Source organism: Poromitra crassiceps, assembly GCF_964638095.1.
Source record: "Poromitra crassiceps genome assembly, chromosome: 30".
In the NCBI taxonomy this organism is placed as follows: domain Eukaryota; kingdom Metazoa; phylum Chordata; class Actinopteri; order Beryciformes; family Melamphaidae; genus Poromitra; species Poromitra crassiceps.
This window is the reverse complement of record NC_139652.1, coordinates 13,793,839-13,814,747: the sequence shown is the minus strand read 5'-3', so window position 1 is coordinate 13,814,747 and position 20,909 is coordinate 13,793,839. Positions and strand designations below refer to the sequence as shown.

The window sequence follows — 20,909 nt, the reverse complement described above, 5'->3', positions numbered from 1 at the left end:
CCTATTCTATTGTATATTGATTTGTGTTGCACTGTTTTTATTATTATTATTAAAATGGAGAACCATGTAAACTTTCATCTCTGTCTGCCTGTGTTTATTATGATTATGATTATTACAGCTTTACCTGTATTTTATCATACTGTTTGTGTAATAACAGTGCGATAGACAAATCCCTCTTTATCTTATCAACAGTTTGACTGGGGGGGTCCAATAGCCTAACATTTCATGTTAAGCAACTGCTTTGTGAAGATGCCATTTAGTGTTTTGGTCTGGTTGGTTTGAATGTGACTCTCTCGACAACTAAATCATTCAAATCAAAGCTAAAGCTAAAGTAGCCAACTTGTTTTTAATTGTCCTTGTTATGGTAGGCCTCCCTTGCATCCCTTGGTTATGGTAGGCCTGTTTTTCTGCTCTCTCGTGACACTATTGTGAGAACCAAGTGGGACTTCGACCAGGAAGTTTTATATTAGGAAAGGAAGTTTTATTATTAATGACTTACTTGGACAAAGTCCCAAGATGATTTCAGTCCGATGCACTTGAGGGTACAATCTCCAAGCAACGCACCAGTCCCGCCCTAGTCTGCCCCTGATTGGCTTAACAAGATACCGAACCTTAACCAATCGTCACTCGTCATGCCTAACCCAGCCAATCATCACTCCTCATGCCGAAACCCAACCTCCAGAGCCGTGTAAGAACCTCCTCTAAATCCCAAATTCAACCCAATCAGAGGCAGAGTAGGGCGGGACTTGGGGCAAAACAAACATGTCTGCCCCCACACGTAAAAGAACGGTCTGCTATGCTTTGTAGTTTTAAAACATTTGGGAGCGTTTGAGCGGTTTTTGAGCGGCTTTCGTTCACTACAGCAAGTCCTATTGCAGTGCGTTAACAGGCCGTTTTCCAGTGAGTGCTACTAACTGTATTGGGATGACGATGGGAACAGCATTGATATATGATGAGCAGATGACCAAGTACAAACTTCTCTGGGTTGAGTAAGTACATGTATATGACAGTTCAGTGTATGCCAGATGTTGTGTAACGCCTACACCTACTAGGCTTGTTTTAAAGTACTTTTTGAACCTGCCTCTTGCTGCAGCCCAGCATGTAAGATCGAGGTCCCTGAGCGTCTGATAGTGAGTCATGAAGCCTTGGTCAGGAATGGACTGGCGGACCGCTGTGTCTCCATACCTGTCCGAGAGGCGACTGATGCAGACATCCTGCTGGTCCACAGGTCAGACTGTCTGTCTGTCTGTCTGTGTGTGTGTGTGTGTGTCTGTCTGTCTGTCTGTCTGTTGTGTGTGTGTGTGTGTGTGTGTGTGTGTGTGTGACTGTGTGTGTGTGTGTGTTTGTGTGTGTGTGTGTGTGTGTGTGTGTGTGTGTCTCTCTCTCTCTCTCTCTCTCTCTCTCTCTCTCTCTCTCTCTCTCTCTCTCTCTCTCTCTCTCTCTCTCTCTCTCACACACACACACACACACACACACGCACACACTTTTCTGATGTAAACACTGAGCATCAAAACCCGTTCAGTTATTTACTCAAGATATGTCTAAAATGTGAAATTAGATTGCTAGGCCTGGGCAATAAATCAATATTGCCATTTATCCTCTTTCATTGGAATTATATTGTGACGATAAGGTGATTTTGGGATATCTACAAAAATGTAATTAATTATAACAAGCAATTTTATTTAAAACACAAAATGAGATATGGATATGAAATATTTTAGTTTTGTTTGACAACACACACACACACACACACACACACACACACACACACACACACACACACACACACATACATTACCATTCATTTCAATGGTACATGTCCCTTGCCTCCCCCAACAGTGAGGAGTACCTGGAGGCAGTGAAGAAGACGCCTTACATGAGTCTGGAGGACCTCATGGAATTCACTCAGCAGTATGGTGACGTCTATTTCCACCCAGTCAGTGCTCCGCTGATATCCTATTTTCATTTGTTCAGTTCATCCTTTTTATATAAAAGGAAGTATGTGAATTTTGGTCACATTTTTGGTTACACTCGAGCAATTGTGTCTATGACATCATCAGTGATGTCACTCACTGAGTATGTCACAATGTCTACGACATCATCCGTGATATCACTCGAGCAATAGTGATGTCATCACGTCTATGACATCATCAGTGATGTCACTCGAGCACTCGATGTTATCAATGATAGGGCTCTGTCTGCAATTGATCTGCAATTGTAATGTCACTGATGATGTCACAATGTCTGGTCGTCACTCGAGCAATTGTGATGTCATCAGTGAGTGATGTCATCATCATTGATGCAAAGTTGGGCAAATGTGCGCTGCACATGCCAATAGTGCAGTCGAGGCCACGGAGCTCGCTGCTGCGGGTGAGGCTGCGCAGCGGCCAAGCTTCGTATGCGAGCTGCAGGGCCAGCTCAGCGAGCTGCAGGGCGGGCGAGTAGCGAGCCAAGGTGAGCGCTCGGTGTGCGAGCCTATGAATCGAGCGCTAGTTGGTGTAAATTGCTCCAAATTTTAGAAAACAATTAAGACAATAAAAACGAATTGTCTTTCCTTATTGCTCGCTCTGCCCCATACATATACCGGACAATTACACAATGAATTAATTAATTCTGAAGTATCTAAATAGGAGATTTATATTTTAGCTGCCAAAGCTACACTGTGGACATCGTCATATGCCAATTTGATAGACATCGCAAAACCCTAGCTAATGGCACCAATGCTACGAATGAGCAGATACAAAACGGCCCCATAGCTGGTCTTCCCCCTGCGCCCGCCCCACTGCATCTAACACACCCTCCATCCATTTTCCTGTCCTAGAACATCTATCACTGTGCCAAGCTGGCCATAGGAGCCACACTGCAACTGGTGGACAATGTTATGACTGGGAGGGTGCGGAATGGCATGGCTCTGGTCAGGTGAGAGGCCAACGCAACAATATCCCATGATGATTGTGCGTTTATCTTTATACTGAGTGAGTCTGCATGAGAGCATGTTGCTCTGTTCAGTGATGGGTTAACAGTGTTCAGTGATGGGTTAACAGTGTTCAGTTGGGTTAACAGTGTTCAGTGATTGGTTAACAGCTTCTGACGTCTCTTCTCTGACCTCGCTGATAGGCCGCCAGGACACCACAGCCAGCACAGTGCTGCCAATGGTTTCTGTGTGTTCAACAACGTGGCCATAGCAGCTCAATATGCCAAGCAAAAATATGAGACTAAAAGGTAATATGAAAAACTAACTAATTAAAAACAACAAAAATCCAAAACACTGTCTACACTTGCTTATTAAATACATTTCTATCAGAGAAGTTGCTCAGTTTCACCCTCTATATATTTGTACACGTTTAGTTTTTTTGTCCTTTTCTTAGGGTGCTGATAGTTGACTGGGACGTGCATCATGGCCAAGGGGTGCAGTACTGCTTTGAGGATGATCCAAGGTGAGCGTCTCTAATTCTTTTTTTTGTTCAAAGTTTTTTTATTCGTTTTCTGTATATCATACAAAATACAAAATACAGATTTAAATACACTTGACACTTTTAAACAAAAACCCATCCCACGAGAACCCCTAGCCTATTACACCACATACATCATGTCATACATCACAGTATATCAATACACAAAGACACATAAAAGAAAAAGAAAAGAGAAAGAAAAAACACACACACACAACAACAACAACAAAAACAGATTAATGAAAATAAATATGAGGGGGGGGGGGGGGGGGGTAAATCTATACATTTGAAATGCTTGAAGCGTCCATTTTCTCTACCTGGTCCAGGACTGGCTGCCAGATGGTATAAAAGTCGAGAGCACAACCCCTTGTAGCGTATCGGATTTTTTCTAGGGTTAGATGATACATAAGATCTCTGACCCAGTGATTGAAAGTTGGAGGAAACTTGTCTTTCCATTTAAGGAGTACAAGTCTTCTAGCCAGAAGTGTACCAAACGCTATCATCTTTTTACTGCATTGGTTGAGGGAGAGATCACGCGGGACCACACCAAAGATTGCAATTATGGCAAGAGGTTCAATGGATATTTCCAGTATATCAGATTTTTTTTTAAATATGGAATGCCAAAAATCTACTAATTTTGGGCAAAGCCAAAACATATGTGATAAAGTGGCTGGGGTTGTTTGACAGCGATCACAATTAGGATCCATGTTTGGTGTTAGCGTCTCTCTATGGAGTCTCAGTCGTGTGTGGCGGTGGTGGTGGTTTTCTTTGCCTACTCGCATCTCAACTTGTGTTCACTACATTTCCCAGTGTGCTCTACTTCTCGTGGCACCGGTACGAGCATCAGAACTTCTGGCCCAATCTTAAGGAATCGGACTATGACAGCGTCGGCAAGGACAAAGGGGCTGGATTCAATATTAATGTCCCATGGAACAAGGTAAAACGACACCAAATTACACCTGCAATGTAATTATCATAAAAAAAAATGCCAGTTATTTGGTTCTTGTTTATATAAGTTGTTGCTGGACTGTATCCTCAATGCCATCATTCTATCAAAGAATATGGTGGGTAAAAACAGTACGGAATATATTTTATATATATATATATATATATTTAGAACACGGCTCTCTTGAATACTCGATTCTGATTGGTCAATCAACAAGATTCACCGGTCATTATTTCTCGACAACCGACCGCTGCTCTGCCACACCTGGATTAATCAGTTGATAAAAGCCTTTTGTCAGCAAGACACTACTAATTAGGCCAACCAGTTGCAGCTGTGGTGTCTTGTGTGCCAATTATGAATGAAACCGCTTTGTCGTTGAAAACGCTATTAAAAAATCTATTTGAATAATTATTTTTGTCAGATTATTGAATGATTTAGTTGTAGGCCGTGTTCTAAGCGGGATAATGTATAGTGAGCCGGTGATTACTGGAAATAATGACCTTCAGGTGAATGATTAAGCCCTCCGCTGCGCGTCGGGCTCAATATCACCTGTCGGTCATTATTTCGCCAGTAATCACCGGCTCACTATCCATTATCCCTTACACATACAGTATATATATCTATATATATATATCTATATGTATATATATGTATATATATGTATATATATGTATATATATATGTACTGTATATATATATATATCATTAAATCGCAATAGATGCTGTCACCTCTATCCATAAATGTTTTGTAGCTTGCTGGTGTGCTTATGTTGTGGTCATGTTCCTCTTTGCATTGCATTTTGACTCTGATACATTTGGATTTTGATGTCCATAATCGGAAATCCAAATAAAGAAATTAAATTGTGTGTGTGTGTGTGTGTGTGTGTGTGTGTGTGTGTGTGTGTGTGCGTGTGATGGTTGTGAGTTACGTGTGCATGAACTGCTTTGTTTTTCGAACATTAATGATGAGGCCTCATATCCATGTTTAGGTGGGAATGGAGAACAGTGACTATCTAGCGGCCTTCTTTCATGTGCTGCTGCCTGCTGCGTACGAGGTGAGCCAGGAAACCAACCTTTTTGAAAATAGATCTAAGAGTTACTTTATATGTTTGATGTTATTTAACTGAACACATGATTCTTCTTACAGTTTGGCCCAGACTTGGTCCTGGTGTCAGCGGGCTTTGACTCAGCGATTGGTGACCCAGAGGTAAGATACTGAATATAACCAGTGCTGTACAATGAAGCTTGAAATGTAATGGAAGTACTGTGCCAAGTTATTTAGTTAGTTGTGTATGCTGAATGTATGTATATGAAATCCGACTTGGGTCTTGTGACTTGGACTCGTGTCAGAATCAGTCACCATTTGAATTGCTTTGGGCGTCCACCTGGTCCCTGGTGGCTCACCTGGTAGAACGCGTACCACAAATGCTTAGTCCTTCGTGCGGCCGACCCGGGTTCAAATCCCACCCATCGTCCTTTGACGCATGTCATCCCCTCTCTCTCCCCACCTTTCCTCTCTGCCTACTGTCCTATCTAATAAAGGCAAAATGCCCCCCTAAAAAAGTTTCTGAATTGCTTGACTTGTGACTTGTCTTGACTAGAAAAGGTTTCTAACGTCTTGACAAGAGATCTTGTGTATTTGCAAGTTATTAGATTGAAAATGATGCGATTTGTTCCAGCAGACGAGACTGACTTTAAAATCTGCTTTCTGAATTTGTATGGAACGATTTAATTTCTTGAAGTTAAAGACCAATTTAAACCAATTAAAGAAAGATGCTCTTACCAAGTTTGTATCCTACAACCATATTGCATTGTCCTAAAAATATTTCATGTTCTTTAAGATATTAAATGGATAGTGGATGTTGTATTTGTTCTGATTTGACTTGGTGTTCTACATACAGAGTGAGACTTGGTGTTATGGACTTGACTGGAGAGTTGCACCTCATGACTTGAGACTTGTTGAGACTCAAGCAAAGTTGACTTATTAGTCACACACATCTGGTTGTGGTTATAGCTTAGCTTACACCGACCCTTTGCACTGCATGTGAGGTCCTTCCCACCTTGCACCATGTATACTAGTGTGTCCCTATAAAACTATGCAAATTGTCAAAGTGTCTGCAGCAATGTCACTGGGACGAAATTAATTAAAAAAATGTTAAATTTAAATTTAACTGGTTGATTAAAGTGACTGTGTTGTTGTCTTTGTTGCCAGGGTAAAATGTGTGCCACCCCAGACGTCTTTGCCCACCTCACTCACCTCTTGATGAACCTGGCAGGAGGCAAACTGTGTGCTGTCCTGGAGGTCAGTGTCATCGCCCGCCCTTCTGGACGTTAGACTTAAATCCACATAAAACATGAGAACAAATAGCTTATACACTTGCCTCGTTTTCTTTCTGTGGTGTCCGAATGTTTTCTAGGGAGGGTACAACTTGACGTCCCTCGCCCAGTCTGTGTGTCAGACAGTCCAAACCTTGCTTGGAGATCCCGTCCCTCGACCTATAGAACTGGGCGGTCCCTGTGAAAGGTCTGCCCCGACTGTCAATCAAATGTATATGCCTTTTAATAACAAGTGTGAACCTCAACTTATTTAGCAGTGAATCTCTCTTTCGCTTTCCTCGTGTACTTCAGTGCGCTGGAGTCCATCCACTGTGCCCGATCAGCGCACAAGCAGTATTGGTCCTGTCTCAAGCATGCAGGTATACAACCCTACTATTGACTTATTCCCTCTCATTCAATACACTATTAATAACAGATTCCACATTAATGTCATCAGTCATATCATGTTATGTCATATAGATCATCTCAACCAAACAAACTGACTCTTGTGCTAGCCAGAGCCTGCTAGCAATATATTATCCCCTCACTTTCATCTTCACCGTTTAAAATGTTTAAAACCTTCCCTCCTCCAGCTGATCGACCCACCTCTGATCTCAGCACCACACTCTCGAAAGCAGCTGAACACAAGGATGAAGAAGAGCGCGACGAGGTTGAAGACCAGGAGGAGCAGGAGAACGAGGAGATGAGCACAGAGGCAGCGGTGTGGGCGAAGCCTCCTAAACGTCTTGCTCCTCCTGTCCACACTGCTTTGGCCTTGCCTGAAGGTGTGGCTTTCCCAGACGGGTGTAAACGCTTCAGCTCATCAGATGATCCCAGTCCGTTTGTGCTTGGTGAACTCAGGTATAGTTCTATCTATGCTTCATGACGAAGGCTTTTTCAGTGTATCGGGCTGCGCAGCATCGCAAGTTCCGCCATTAATCTGCGCAGCCATCACACATTCTCTCACACACAGACTGCATTGCATTCTTAGTATAGTTCTGATAGACCCTTTTCACGGGGGCCATTTTGTGTGGAAAAGGCAGAATAAACACAGGTGCAAGCAAAACACTAATGAAGGTTTCCAAATTCCAATCCTGGGCCGTTTCTCAATACCCAGAATGCATTCTTGTTCTTGGGTTCTTGGGGAGAACGTTCTTGCTGGTCGTTCTTGGAAGAATGAACTTGCTAGGTCACAAGCACACATGACACTGTTGGCAGTTTGAGACGATGCGTCCTTGAGGGTATTGCGCAATACCAGCGCAGAGGCCGCCTGCAGTACTACACAAATTAACTCTTTGCCATTTTTCGCCATAAATGTTCGTGAAGTGGCACTTATTGAAACCTACTACCCTGCTTGTAGGCATCAAAAGTCATCAGAAATTAATTTAGTGATGAAATAAAACTTTAAATTGTAAAAAAACTTTCCAGAGCTTATGGCGTCTTCTCTGCTGCGTTCTGCCTCTGCTTATGCCGAAATGCATGCTGGGATATCTGCCTTGCCAAGTTGACACAAGTCACCAACCAGAGCATCCTCGGTAAGGTGGGCGTGTCGAGAACACATCCGGGAATTTTAAGCGTTCTTGGCGAAATGTGAACTTTGTATTGGAACAGTACTTGGGCTGCGACTGATGACGTTTCACAAGGACACAAGAACACACAATACCGCTTATTGAGAAACGGCCCTGGAAGTTAATAATAAATAATAATAATGATTGGATTTATATAGCGCTTTTCTAGACACCCAAAGCGCTTCACAGGAATCATTATTCATTCACACCATTTGTACCAGTGGTGGTAAGCTACGGGTGATGTAGCCACAGCTGCCCTGGGGAAGACTGACGGAAGCGTGGCAGCCATTTCGCGCCTACGGCCCCTCCGACCACCACCAACATTCATAGACATTCATACCCATTCATACGAGGCAATGAGGGTTAAGTGTCTTGCCCAAGGACACAACGACAACAGCTGGGAGGGAGCGGGATTCGAACCGCCAACCCTTGAGTCATTGGCCGACCTGCTCTACCTCCCGAGCTAATGCCGTCCCAATTGGAAACCAAAGTTTCCAACAAAGTTGGAAACCCTCATTAGTGTTTTGTTTACACCTGTGTTTACCCTGCCTTTTTGACACAAAATGGCCCCCGTGAGAAGGGTCTGTTTGAGCACACGGTCACTGGCCATTTAGTCAGGCCTCACTCACAGAGTTGGCATGCAGCCTCTCCTCTCTCTCCCCAGAGGGCTTTCAGTCTCCTTCAACTGGCTGATTCCAACTGCGCTCAGGTGTGCTCCATCAGTAGCTAATGAACGGAGCTCTCCACGGTGCTGAACCTGTGTTGACTCATTTTGGCCACTATTCGCCATTTTTGCACATTTAGTCAACCCTAATTACCTAATTGAAAAATCCAGCTCTGTTAGGTCACCCGCAGGGGTGCTCTTTACACTTCCTGAAAGATTCCGCGTGATCGAACGTAAAATGGCGTAGCTGTGGCTGACCACATTCTGCTCACACACGTGCCTGCCTGTCTGTCTATTTGTCTATCTGTCTATCTATGTATCTCTATTTGTCTATGTATCTATTTGTCTATCTATGTATCTATTCGTCTATGTATCAGAATCAGAAACACTTGTTTTGCCAAATGCATTACAAGGACACAGGAATTCATTGTGGCATAACAGCACAACTCAACAAGATAAAAAAAAAACACACACACAACAGGACAGTCAAGACACACTCAGGACACGATAGAACCCGTACATAGTCAATTTGACAAAAATGATCGATCTCGATTAAAAGATGTGCGGCTAAAAACACCCCTAAAAATAAAGTCAAATCATCAGTGCCTAGAATAGAAGAGCAGGGACTAATAAACAAGATGACGTATTTGTCTATTGATTGATTTTTGAATTTTGATTTGTTTCATTAAGGATAACATTGTTTGTTTTTCCACAAAAAGGGCGAACTTCTTCAAAGACTCGGAGGACAAGGATGCTCTCACAACCCTTTGCAGTCTCATTGCCCTCTTGGAGAAGATGGAGAAAAAGGAGGTACAGTCAGTCAGGATATTGCTGGTTTGTTGATGTTGTCGTCTGGAGTGCTGTGCTGTGATAGTCATCTTATACTGGAATACACTGTAATTGCTTTGGCTCACTTGCCCTACATGTTGCTGCAAACCTAATCTCATATCAAATCACTGCCCGGCAGATCCGCAATGGCTTGGTACTGGTCCGTGATGTCTCCATGGCAACGATGTGTGCCCTTCAGCATGCTCCAGCTTCACTCACCAACCGGTATAACGTTACAGCACGTTTCATGACACCTGTAAAAGCTCATTCATCTATTTGTCCTGCTAGTGTCCTTAAAGCAAACAATCCACCCTGAAACACAACACTGTTACAAAAACAATCCACCCTGAAACACAACACTGTTACAAACTATCCACCCTGAAACACAACACTGTTACAAAAACAATCCACCCTGAAACACAACACTGTTACAAAAACAATCCACCCTGAAACAACACTGTTACAAACAATCCACCCTGAAACACAACACTTACAATCCACCCTGAAACACAACACTTACAATCCACCCTGAAACACAACACTGTTACAAAAACAATCCACCCTGAAACAACACTGTTACAAACAATCCACCCTGAAACACAACACTTACAATCCACCCTGAAACACAACACTGTTACAAAAACAATCCACCCTGAAACACAACACTGTTACAAACAATCCACCCTGAAACACAACACTGTTACAAAAACAATCCACCCTGAAACACAACACTGTTACAAACAATCCACCCTGAAACACAACACTGTTCCAAAAACAATCCACCCTGAAACAACACTGTTACAAACTATCCACCCTGAAACACAACACTGTTACAAAAACAATCCACCCTGAAACACAACACTGTTACAAACAATCCACCCTGAAACACAACACTGTTACAAAAACAATCCACCCTGAAACACAACACTGTTACAAAAACAATCCACCCTGAAACACAACACTGTTACAAACAATCCACCCTGAAACACAACACTGTTACAAACAATCCACCCTGAAACACAACACTGTTACAAACAATCCACCCTGGAACACAACACTGTTACAAACAATCCACCCTGAAACACAACACTGTTACAAACAATCCACCCTGAAACACAACACTGTTACAAATATTCCACCCTGAAACACAACACTATTACAAACAATCCACCCTGAAACACAACACTGTTACAAACAATCCACCCTGAAACAGTCCATGAAACACAACACTGTTACAAACAATCCACCCTGAAACACAACACTGTTACAAACAATCCACCCTGAAACACAACACTGTTACAAACAATCCACCCTGAAACAGTCCATGAAACACAACACTGTTACAAACAATCCACCCTGAAACACAACACTGTTACAAACAATCCACCCTGAAACACAACACTATTACAAACAGTCCACCCTGAAACACAACACTATTACAAAACAGCTGTTGGGATCAGCCCCTCAGAATCAAAGACCAAGGGCCCTATCATCATACAAGGGCTAATTAGCGCAATTTGGAGGCATGCCCAAGCGCTCTGCTATTCTCCATGCACTGCAAAATGCCTGTGTGCTTGGCACTAAAGGATATAATGGGCATGCTTATAGCAAGAATTATGCAGGCCACACTGATTGGTCTGAGTGATGTAACACCCAGACTCTGGGCGTTACATCAATCAAACCAGTCAGATTCCCTCTCTCACTCCCCTTTATACCGTTCGCGTTATACAGAACCCGACACATATTTGTAGTATCGATCATAATCAAAACATTTTCACCTCACAATTTCCACATAAATCACCCAAATCATGTTCTTTTTCAATGTGCTCTCAAGGGAATATCAAACAGGTGTTGTCTCTTCATTCTAGGAATGCCATTTAACTGTTTCTGCAAATTCATTTGAATTAATTTGCGCGATGCATGCTGTAATCTCCATGCATAATTTGGACATCTCAAATCTCTCACGCACGCACACACACACACACACACACACACACACACACACACACACACACACATTTAAATACTTTTATTTGGATCTAGAGTACAGCAAATATTACAGACCCAAACATTTTAGAAGAAGGCCGCAGTACAGTACATTTATATTGAACCAGACACTGATGCATGTACTTCTTAAGCACAGGAAAATACATTGCAGCAAGATGATGACTTAAATATAATGTATGCAAACTAACATATGTAAGCATGTTTAGCACTCAAGGATATACAAAGCATCGCCTTCTCCAGATAAAGAGACTGCCTATTATGGCTGAGATGGCTGACACACACACACACACACACACACACACACACACACACACACACACACACACACACACACACACACACACACACTGACACACACACACACACACACACACACACACACACACTGACACACACACACACACACACACACACACACACACACACCTGCTATTAGTAATTGTCGCATGCAGCTGCCTGAAGCCCCTTTCAGACATGCCCTGGAATTCAGGAGTCATCTAGATGTGACCCGGGTGGCGGTGTACGTATGACCACAATGGGCTACATGCGCAACTCCACTACTTCCTGAAATTAGTACAGCTTCTTTATTTCCTGTCATCACTATTGGATGAAGTGATTAATGTCAGGTGTGCTGCAGTCACAACAATGATCAGGCACACCTGATGAATCAGTTCATCCAATAGTGTAGGACAGGAAATAAAGAAGCTGTACTAATTTCAGGAAGTAAAGAAGTTGTGCATGTAGCCAATTGGCTGAGCTACGCGCGCTCCCGAGACGCTCCTTTCACACGGATCTGTGACAAATGAGACCCCCGCGCGAGGTGGACGATAGCATAAGACACGTGTTAGGGCGCGCAAACCGACACCGCAAGCACAAAAAGCAAACAGCGCTTGCACGAGGATAGGGCCCCAAGGGCTTCTTTCTAGGGCCACCATTTTGCATGGACGTTCAATAATCATATAGGGAAAAAGGCATGATAGAAAAGCTGTAGCTTCAATAGTCCACAATGCAGTGCAAATACACCAACTCTAAATACAACACCCTCATTGACAGAACAACCATGGCACTGTTCTCTTGCACAATTCTTCTCTGGAAAAACGTCTGATTATCTCTCTCTCCACCCTCCACCTACTCATCACAGAACAGAAAGTCTAAATCATTCTGGGAAACAAAAGGAAATCACAAATTGATGCTATCTAAGTGTGTAAAAGTATCCCAGGGTGCAAAGGTTCCTTTAAGTGAAACAAGCATAAAGACAATATCCCCAATGGGGGGTGGAAATAAAATGTTACACTAATAGTAAGAAGAATGTCCTCTCATTTTGGCATGACTATGACTTCCTCTGCACACACAGGGTTTTGCTGGTGTGCGTTGGAGACGGGGCGGCGCCCGCGCATGTCGCAGAGGATGGGTGAGTCACTCACTAACTGACTTTGTGATCAAACTCAGTGGAAATAACATGGACACATTCCCCAATGAATGGCAGCATGAAATGCTGGCACAAATCTTCCCATTGTCTCTGTAGGAAAACACTCCTAGTGCATTTCTGCAGTAAGGAGCCAGAGGGACAGAAACCCAAATATTACGTCCCTGTGTGTCTGAGGAAGGTATTGTGAATTATTTATAGATTTATAGATAGACATATGGCAACATAAATACAGAACATTCAACATATACACTGTATACCTCTCCAGCAATGTATATGTTGAATGTTCTGTATTCATGGTGCCATATGTCTGTCTATGTACTGTAATGTCTCATGCTGACACAATATTCATGTGCTATAACAATTGCTGTACCGAAAGCAAATTCTGCCGACTTTGTTTTGCAGTCCTTAATAAATTAATCTGAATCTGAATGTACCAATTAAGCTCTGCACCATCACTGTACATTGTGATTGTGATTGTGTGTGTGTGTGTGTGTGTGTGTGTGTGTGTGTGTGTGTGTGTGTGTGTGTGTGTGTGTGTTTACTTGCAGGGAGTGTGAGTGTTTGTGTTTTTGTGAAATTATCAATGACAATACAATGGAATCTAGGATAAATGCTAAACGGGGATGTGAATTGTGCGTGTGCGTGCGTGCGTGCGTTCCCCCTGCAGGGCTGCAGTGACGTGGCAGGGTTCACACAGGCGGTGCTGTCCCTCCTCCTGCCACTAGGATACGAGTACGACCCTGATCTGGTTGTGCTGGTGCGGATGCCAGACAGCGGGGTGTGTGAGAGTGTGTGGCAACAACTAAGCGCCCTGCTGCAGGGCCTGGCACAGGGGCGCACACTGGTGCTCATGCAGGTGAGGTCGGACACCAGAATCACAATACCCTCTGTTGACTTTGACTTTCATTCATTCATGCTTGCAGTAGAGTCGACTGGAAAAGCAGTAGAATTTTACATCAGTAACGTTAACATTGTTCAAACAAAACATGGACATAAAAAGGACATTTGTGTACACCTGAAACAAGACATGAAAAGAAAGTAAAAGAAAAGAAAAAAGAAAAGAAAAATATGCTTACACACAAGAAGACTAGGAATAGAGTTCAGAGTCAAATAATGTTGTATTTTATTGATTTATTTGTATTTCTTGTTTAAAAAAAAAAGGGAAATGATTGCCTGTTAGTGTTTACGTATCAAAGTGGAGTGAAATCACTGATACCTTGCAATAAAAATATTTTTGAAAAAAAGAAAGAAAATAGTTAAGTCAGACTATATTATTTTATATTCAATATGATTAAAAAAAAACATAGATCAGTAAAATAAATGTAAAGGGTTACTTCATACATGTTTATCAAAGAAGAGGCCACATTTAAATGGTGACTTCCTGCACAGTTGATCAAAGAAGAGGCAAGGATACACACACATGTTAACTTCTCATCACATGCTTCATAGAAAGAATTGACAAGCTCTAAGATGCTTGATTAAAATAGCCTAACTCCTGCGCCTGTTTGTTTTTGTTTCTTAAAGTCGAGCTGAACCCAAAAATGACTTCTTTTCTTTTAGTTCAAATACCTGGGTATGCAGTGCACCTATTTAATAATGTATGCAAAAAAGAAATCACTAAATCCCATAAACTAACTACTAACATGGCCAATTGTATGAAACATAACAAAAAACAAAAAACGGTACTGTCTAAGAATGCAAAGAAATGTAACTGTCTCGTTAAAACTCGCATTCCAGGAATATTGTATTTACCGCAATAGCAATAATGGCGTGCGACTGAAAGCCTGGTTGCCAGGGGTCGCCCCTCGGAGATTCCAGGGGGGCGGGCAGCACCCATGCATCGGATTGTCCGCTCGTTCCGCCCGAAGCAGCTGGCTGCCTGGTACTCTGCGGATCCCACTCGCGTAGCACGACAACACGCTGAATCCCACTCGATTTGGGGGTGGAACACGCCCGGATTGGCCAATGCCAAAGCCAGTCCCCAGAATTGTCAAATCAAATCATCGACACCATATGGTCCGCCTCTCAACCCTGTCATCTCAGATAAGATTTGTTTGAGTCTCCGACGCTCGCGCTATTGCATTCGCCTCCGGTTCACTTCGACTTTAATGTTCTGACAGTTGGTGGGAAACAGGTCATGCAGGGGATGTTGTGGTTTCTGCATGGCGCCTTATCAAATTCACAGCAGCCTCCACCCTCCTCTTTTGAATTGAAGGTAGTACTTGTGAGGCCATGCCAACTCTTCTTAGAATCATTTTACAGGCACGTGTTTGAACTCCCTCCAACTTGGCTTGTTGTTTCTTTTTGCAGCCCACCAAGAGCACTGCGCCGTATTCAAGACATGACCTTATGAGAGTAGTGTAGACCGTGACTAGGTCATGTGACTGTAGACCGTGACTAGGTCATGTGACTGTAGACCGTGACTAGGTCATGTGACTGTAGACCGTGACTAGGTCATGTGACTGTAGACCGTGACTAGGTCATGTGACTGTAGACCGTGACTAGGTCATGTGACTGTAGACCGTGACTAGGTCATGTGACTGTAGACCGTGACTAGGTCATGTGACTGTAGACCATGACTAGGTCATGTGACTGTAGACCATGACTAGGTCATGTGACTAGACGGTGACTAGGTCATGTGACTGTAGACCATGACTAGGTCATGTGACTGTAGACCATGACTAGGTCATGTGACTGTAGACGGTGACTAGGTCATGTGACTGTAGACCATGACTAGGTCATGTGACTGTAGACCATGACTAGGTCATGTGACTGTAGACCATGACTAGGTCATGTGACTGTAGACGGTGACTAGGTCATGTGACTGTAGACCGTGACTAGGTCATGTGACTGTAGACCATGACTAGGTCATGTGACTGTAGACCATGACTAGGTCATGTGACTGTAGACCATGACTAGGTCATGTGACTGTAGACCGTGACTAGGTCATGTGACTGTAGACCATGACTAGGTCATGTGACTGTAGACCATGACTAGGTCATGTGACTGTAGACTATGACTAGGTCATGTGACTGTAGACCGTGACTAGGTCATGTGACTGCAGATAGGCCTTTTCTGGCTAAGGCTTTGAGGAGGCTTTCTTTACTGCCTCATCCCCACTGAGCTATGAGTTTAGGTGGTAGCCCAAGTATTTCATTGAGTTCACAACATCTAATGTAGTATCAAGTTCTAGTGGAAAATCAGCTTTAGGATCAGCATACAGGAAACTGGTCTTTTCTGTTTTTGCAGTAGTAACAGTAGTAATACACGTAGTAGTAATAGTAGCTGCTTCACACCTGAGCTTACCTCACAATAGTCTCGACGCCAGACCCATGAGAGTTCTATACGCTGATACACTACGTTACTGCATGCTGCAGAGCTCTCTCTGAGGCCATTTACACCTGCCGTTAACATGTGGTTTCTGCAATCTGATTGCAATCAGATTGCAGAAATGGTTCTCCTCTCAATCCACATAAAGTTGCTGTATCCAGATTGAGAGGACACATTGCATTTACACTTGTGTTCAATGTGTACACAATGCATCCCTGACCACCTCCGGAGGTGGTTTGGCCGATCAGATTGCAATCCTTCTTCAATGCGTTTTGGGGGTGTTTACACCTGGCATTTCAAGTGATAAAACACAATCTGATTGCAATCTGATCACAGAAAACGCATGTTAGCGCCAGGTGTAAATGGCCTCTCTGGGTCTGGAACGCTTCCCCCCAGCCGGCTGGTAATGGGAGGGAACCGTTCACTTGGCCAGTCATATGCCAGTGATGGATACAGTCTACTCCTGCCCAATTAGTAACAACTTTACGATCAGACAACAAGGGAGGCACAGCCCATTTTTCGAACCACTCTCTCATTGGCGCTACGACCTGTCACTCATTCAATTTCACCCTCCCTAGACGCGCCCTCAAACCCCAGCAGTGGCTGTGAAGTGGTACAGACCCATTCATGTAGAATGCGGAGCGCAGCGATTCAACGTAATATTTGAGTCTGGGGAGAGACTAACCTCACAATGTTCTGTGATGGATGGCTAACCCAGTGTAGCTTTGCTTACTTGAAATTAGCCTTGCTCAAAGTATAAATACACCCTCACATACTCTTTCACTGTCTTATATAATCGTTTTTGCATTCCAGGAATTGTTGTGTTTAATTTATTTGCTTTTTGAGTTGTGTAATTAACTTTTTTTGGTGTACCCACTTTCCCACAACCTGCCTCGTCTGCCTCTGCTTCACAAAGTCATTTCCAACATTTCTCAGAATGACTGGACAACTTGTGAACTTATGAACTTGTGTTATTCAGCTGTGGTTTATACGTGTAGATGGAGAGAGCAGTAGAGAGAACACATTAAGAGCAAGAGAAGAAGTGAGAGTTGACCCTTTTCACAGCTGCCATTTTGTGTCTAAAAGGCAGGATAAACACAGGTGCAACCAACTCACTAATTAGGGCCCCAGCACTGTAACACCAAAATGGACTGGAAGTTGGAAACCCTAATGAATGTTTTGGTACACCTGTGTTTATCCTGCCTTTTGGACACAAAATGGCCACCGTGAAAAGGGTCTGTTGTTGCTCCCCTTGCTCTAAAGGCAATGTGTCTTGTGGTTTCATAGACCCTTTTCACGGGGGCCATGTTGTGTCGAAAAGGCAGAATAAACACAGGTGCAAGCAAAACACTAATGAGGGTTTCCAAATTCCGATCATGGAAGTTTGAAACGCTCATTAGTGTTTTGCTTGCACCTGTGTTTACCCTGCCTTTTCGACACAAAAAGGCCCCCGTGAGAAGGGTCTGTTGCATTCTAGTCTATCGAAGCTACTCTCGGTGGAGAAGTTGGTATCTGCTTCTTCTATGATGGATTGCTCGCTGTATTCTTGAATGTTCTTTGGGACTGACACCAAAACCTGATGTTTACGGTTGATGTTTTACATAGTGAAACATGTTCCTGCTATCAAACTCCATTTGACCTGGAAATATCTCAACATGATATATAGCCTGCAAGGCACACCATCAATCATCGTTTCTGTCCAGTTTTCATCTCCGCCAGGTCGATGCCTGGAGGAGATTGTGTGTGTGTGTGTGTGTGTGTGTGTGTGTGTGTGTATTGGTGTGTATTGTTTTATAGCGTCATTACAATGACCGCGTCTGACTCCTCCTCACTCCTCTGGTACACAGTAGCCAAAAGCAGGTTTAACTCCGCCCTCAGGGAGCCGGTGCTGACAGGTGTTGTGTCCAAGTCTGTTCCCCCATCAGATAGTGTTTCCCAGAGCGGTGCCCTTTGCAGTTGGGTTTTGGTTTCGGTTAGGTTATGGTAAGGCTTGGTTATACTACTCCTGAGTGGATATGTAGCGGAGCCTGGCGGAGATCTGCACTCTACTGAGTGCACTTTTATACTTTAAAGTGTTTTGGGTTGGATTTTTCCTTTAACTGTACTGCATATGATTAGCCTTAACTGTGCAGAAGGACTATAATAATGTATAGTCCTTCACAATATTATTGTGTTTGTTTTGTTTTTGTTCAGGAAGATGAGAAGGCATCAGTCAGCCCCACTGCCTCCTCTCTCCTGGGGACCCCTGCCCCATCGCTGGGGCCCCTAGGAGCCCCTCTACCAGAGGATGTGCAGTCTCTGGAGAGACTGAGACACAGGCTGCAGGCTGACTGGAAGCTACTGCAGACTACAGGTGGAAGCACAACAAAATGAGCATCATAATAGCAGCATTGAACAAATTACAATTATGCCATATTATACCAACAGCAAAGCTGTAAAAAAAACACCACAAATGATTTAAACTGGACAAAAAGGAATAATATGGAATTTGTGTTTTGTCTCCTGAAAGCAGCACCAGGAAGCGGAGTGGCTGACCAGAGGGATTGAAGCTCTTTTCCTAATTCAGCTTTTAAAAGCAGTTAGAACTTCTTCTTGTTTTTTTGTATTTTGCCATTTAACAGTTAACTAACAGATAATTGATAACTAGGTAAAGAAGTGGTGTCATTTTATGAACTTACCAAGCTGTATTACTTGCCTTTACCCACTTAGTCATTATACCCACATTACTGATGATTATTGATCAAAAATCTCATTGTGTAAATAATTTCTGAAAGCACCGATAGTCATCCCTACAATGTTGTCTCAATATCGACATCGAGGTATTTGATAAAAAATATTGTGATATTTGATTTTGCTCATATCACCCAGCCCTAGATCTCACAACTAGATCTTTGACTTACAACTGAACATTTAGCCCACTTGTATAAAATACAGACATATTGTGTATCACCGTTCAGCCTAAAAATACAGAGATATGATTTTCCGTCCATAATATTGCCCAATGCCCAACTCTATGCCAGAGGAAGTGGGCTGTAGCTCACCCAGATAAATATAGCCTATGGATGTGGTCTAGAACAGCGTTTCTCAACTGGTGGGTCGTGACCCAAAGGTGGGTCGCGGGGCCGTTTTGATTGGGTCGCGGACATTGGCCCAAATTTTTTATTTTTATTTTTATTTTTTTTCATATTTCATTTGAGTTAAATTCAGATTATTGAAACTGGATTAGCCTGACCAGTTGTACTTGTTTAACAAGCTGAAGCATATGCTCTGCCTGTAATTCAAGAGAAGTCTGCCTTTTCATTTCATATTTAATTTTAGTTCAATTCAGATGATTGAAACTGGATTAGCATGGCCCCAGTTTAATTAAAAGTTATGACTTAAAGTTATTTTATTATTATTATTATTATTATTATTATTAACTTGTTTAAAAACATATAGGCATGTAATTCAAGATAAGTCTGCCTTTTATTTCATATTTCATAGAGTTCAAATAAGACTTTCTGAGCATGACCAGTTTGACTTGTTTAAATTTAAAAACATATAGGCCTGTAATTCAAGTCTGCCTTATTTCAATTGGTTTTTAGCCCTAGTTGCACTTCTTTGTTCATTTGAGGTTTATAACAGTGCATGAAGGCATTGTGTATTGAATGAATGCGCTATTTTTTGTGCAATAAATTTGAGTGGTTTAAAAAAAAAAAAAATTTGGGTCGCGACTTCATGACAAGGAAAATAGTGGGTCCTGAGGCTACACCAGTTGAGAACCACTGGTCTAGAAGGTTGTTGGTTCAATCCCTGCATCAGTAAGATGGCAGCAATGATGCTTCTTTCTCATCTGTATTTTGAACACTGATATCAATAAGCTGATGAAGACAGTCTCTGGCTCTAGCTCAGTGAGTGATATACATGCTGCTTGATGTGGAGTTCACTGCTTCAAATCCCATCTATCTCACTTTTTATGCTTTTATAGGAGATATCAGATAGATATCTCCAATAATATTCTTCAGCCGCACGTGGCATTTTCAGCGTTTTGGTGGCTGCAAATTGCGCCAGGCAACTCTGATATTTAGAGGCTTCATGTACTGTAAGGTGATGCCAATAAACTCACCAGTAGCCTCTATAGCCTATCATAACCCAATTAATGGTAGGTTGAACTAATTAAATGTTGTATGATAACTGTTGCTTTTTGGTTGCTGTGATTATTATCCAGGTGTAACACTTTTCAATAGCCCACTGTAGGTATTTGTAAATGATTAACAAATGATTTGTCAAACTTCAACAAGCTTTGAGTGGAGCCTGTTACAAAGTTGCCACTGATGTTTACAGCTCACTAAATGGTTAATGAGTGGTTATGGAATATGATGGTTTCCAA

The 20,909-nt window shown here is 42.6% G+C and overlaps 1 protein-coding gene across 1 annotated transcript; it reads left to right on the top strand.

Annotated features, from left to right (window-relative positions):
• Positions 1–924: 924 nt before the first annotated feature.
• Positions 925–20,608, top strand: hdac10 (histone deacetylase 10; the record flags this gene model as incomplete). Its single annotated transcript, XM_083663145.1, has 20 exons — positions 925–989; positions 1,094–1,228; positions 1,840–1,936; positions 2,822–2,919; positions 3,118–3,222; positions 3,369–3,437; positions 4,263–4,389; positions 5,388–5,453; positions 5,546–5,605; positions 6,611–6,700; positions 6,816–6,922; positions 7,027–7,094; positions 7,308–7,575; positions 9,666–9,756; positions 9,914–9,999; positions 13,136–13,192; positions 13,307–13,388; positions 13,878–14,066; positions 18,734–18,893; positions 19,053–20,608. The coding sequence occupies 20 exons, from the start codon at positions 925–927 to the stop codon at positions 19,085–19,087; spliced, it is 2,055 nt and encodes a 684-aa protein (XP_083519271.1). The 3' UTR covers positions 19,088–20,608.
• Positions 20,609–20,909: the final 301 nt, after the last annotated feature.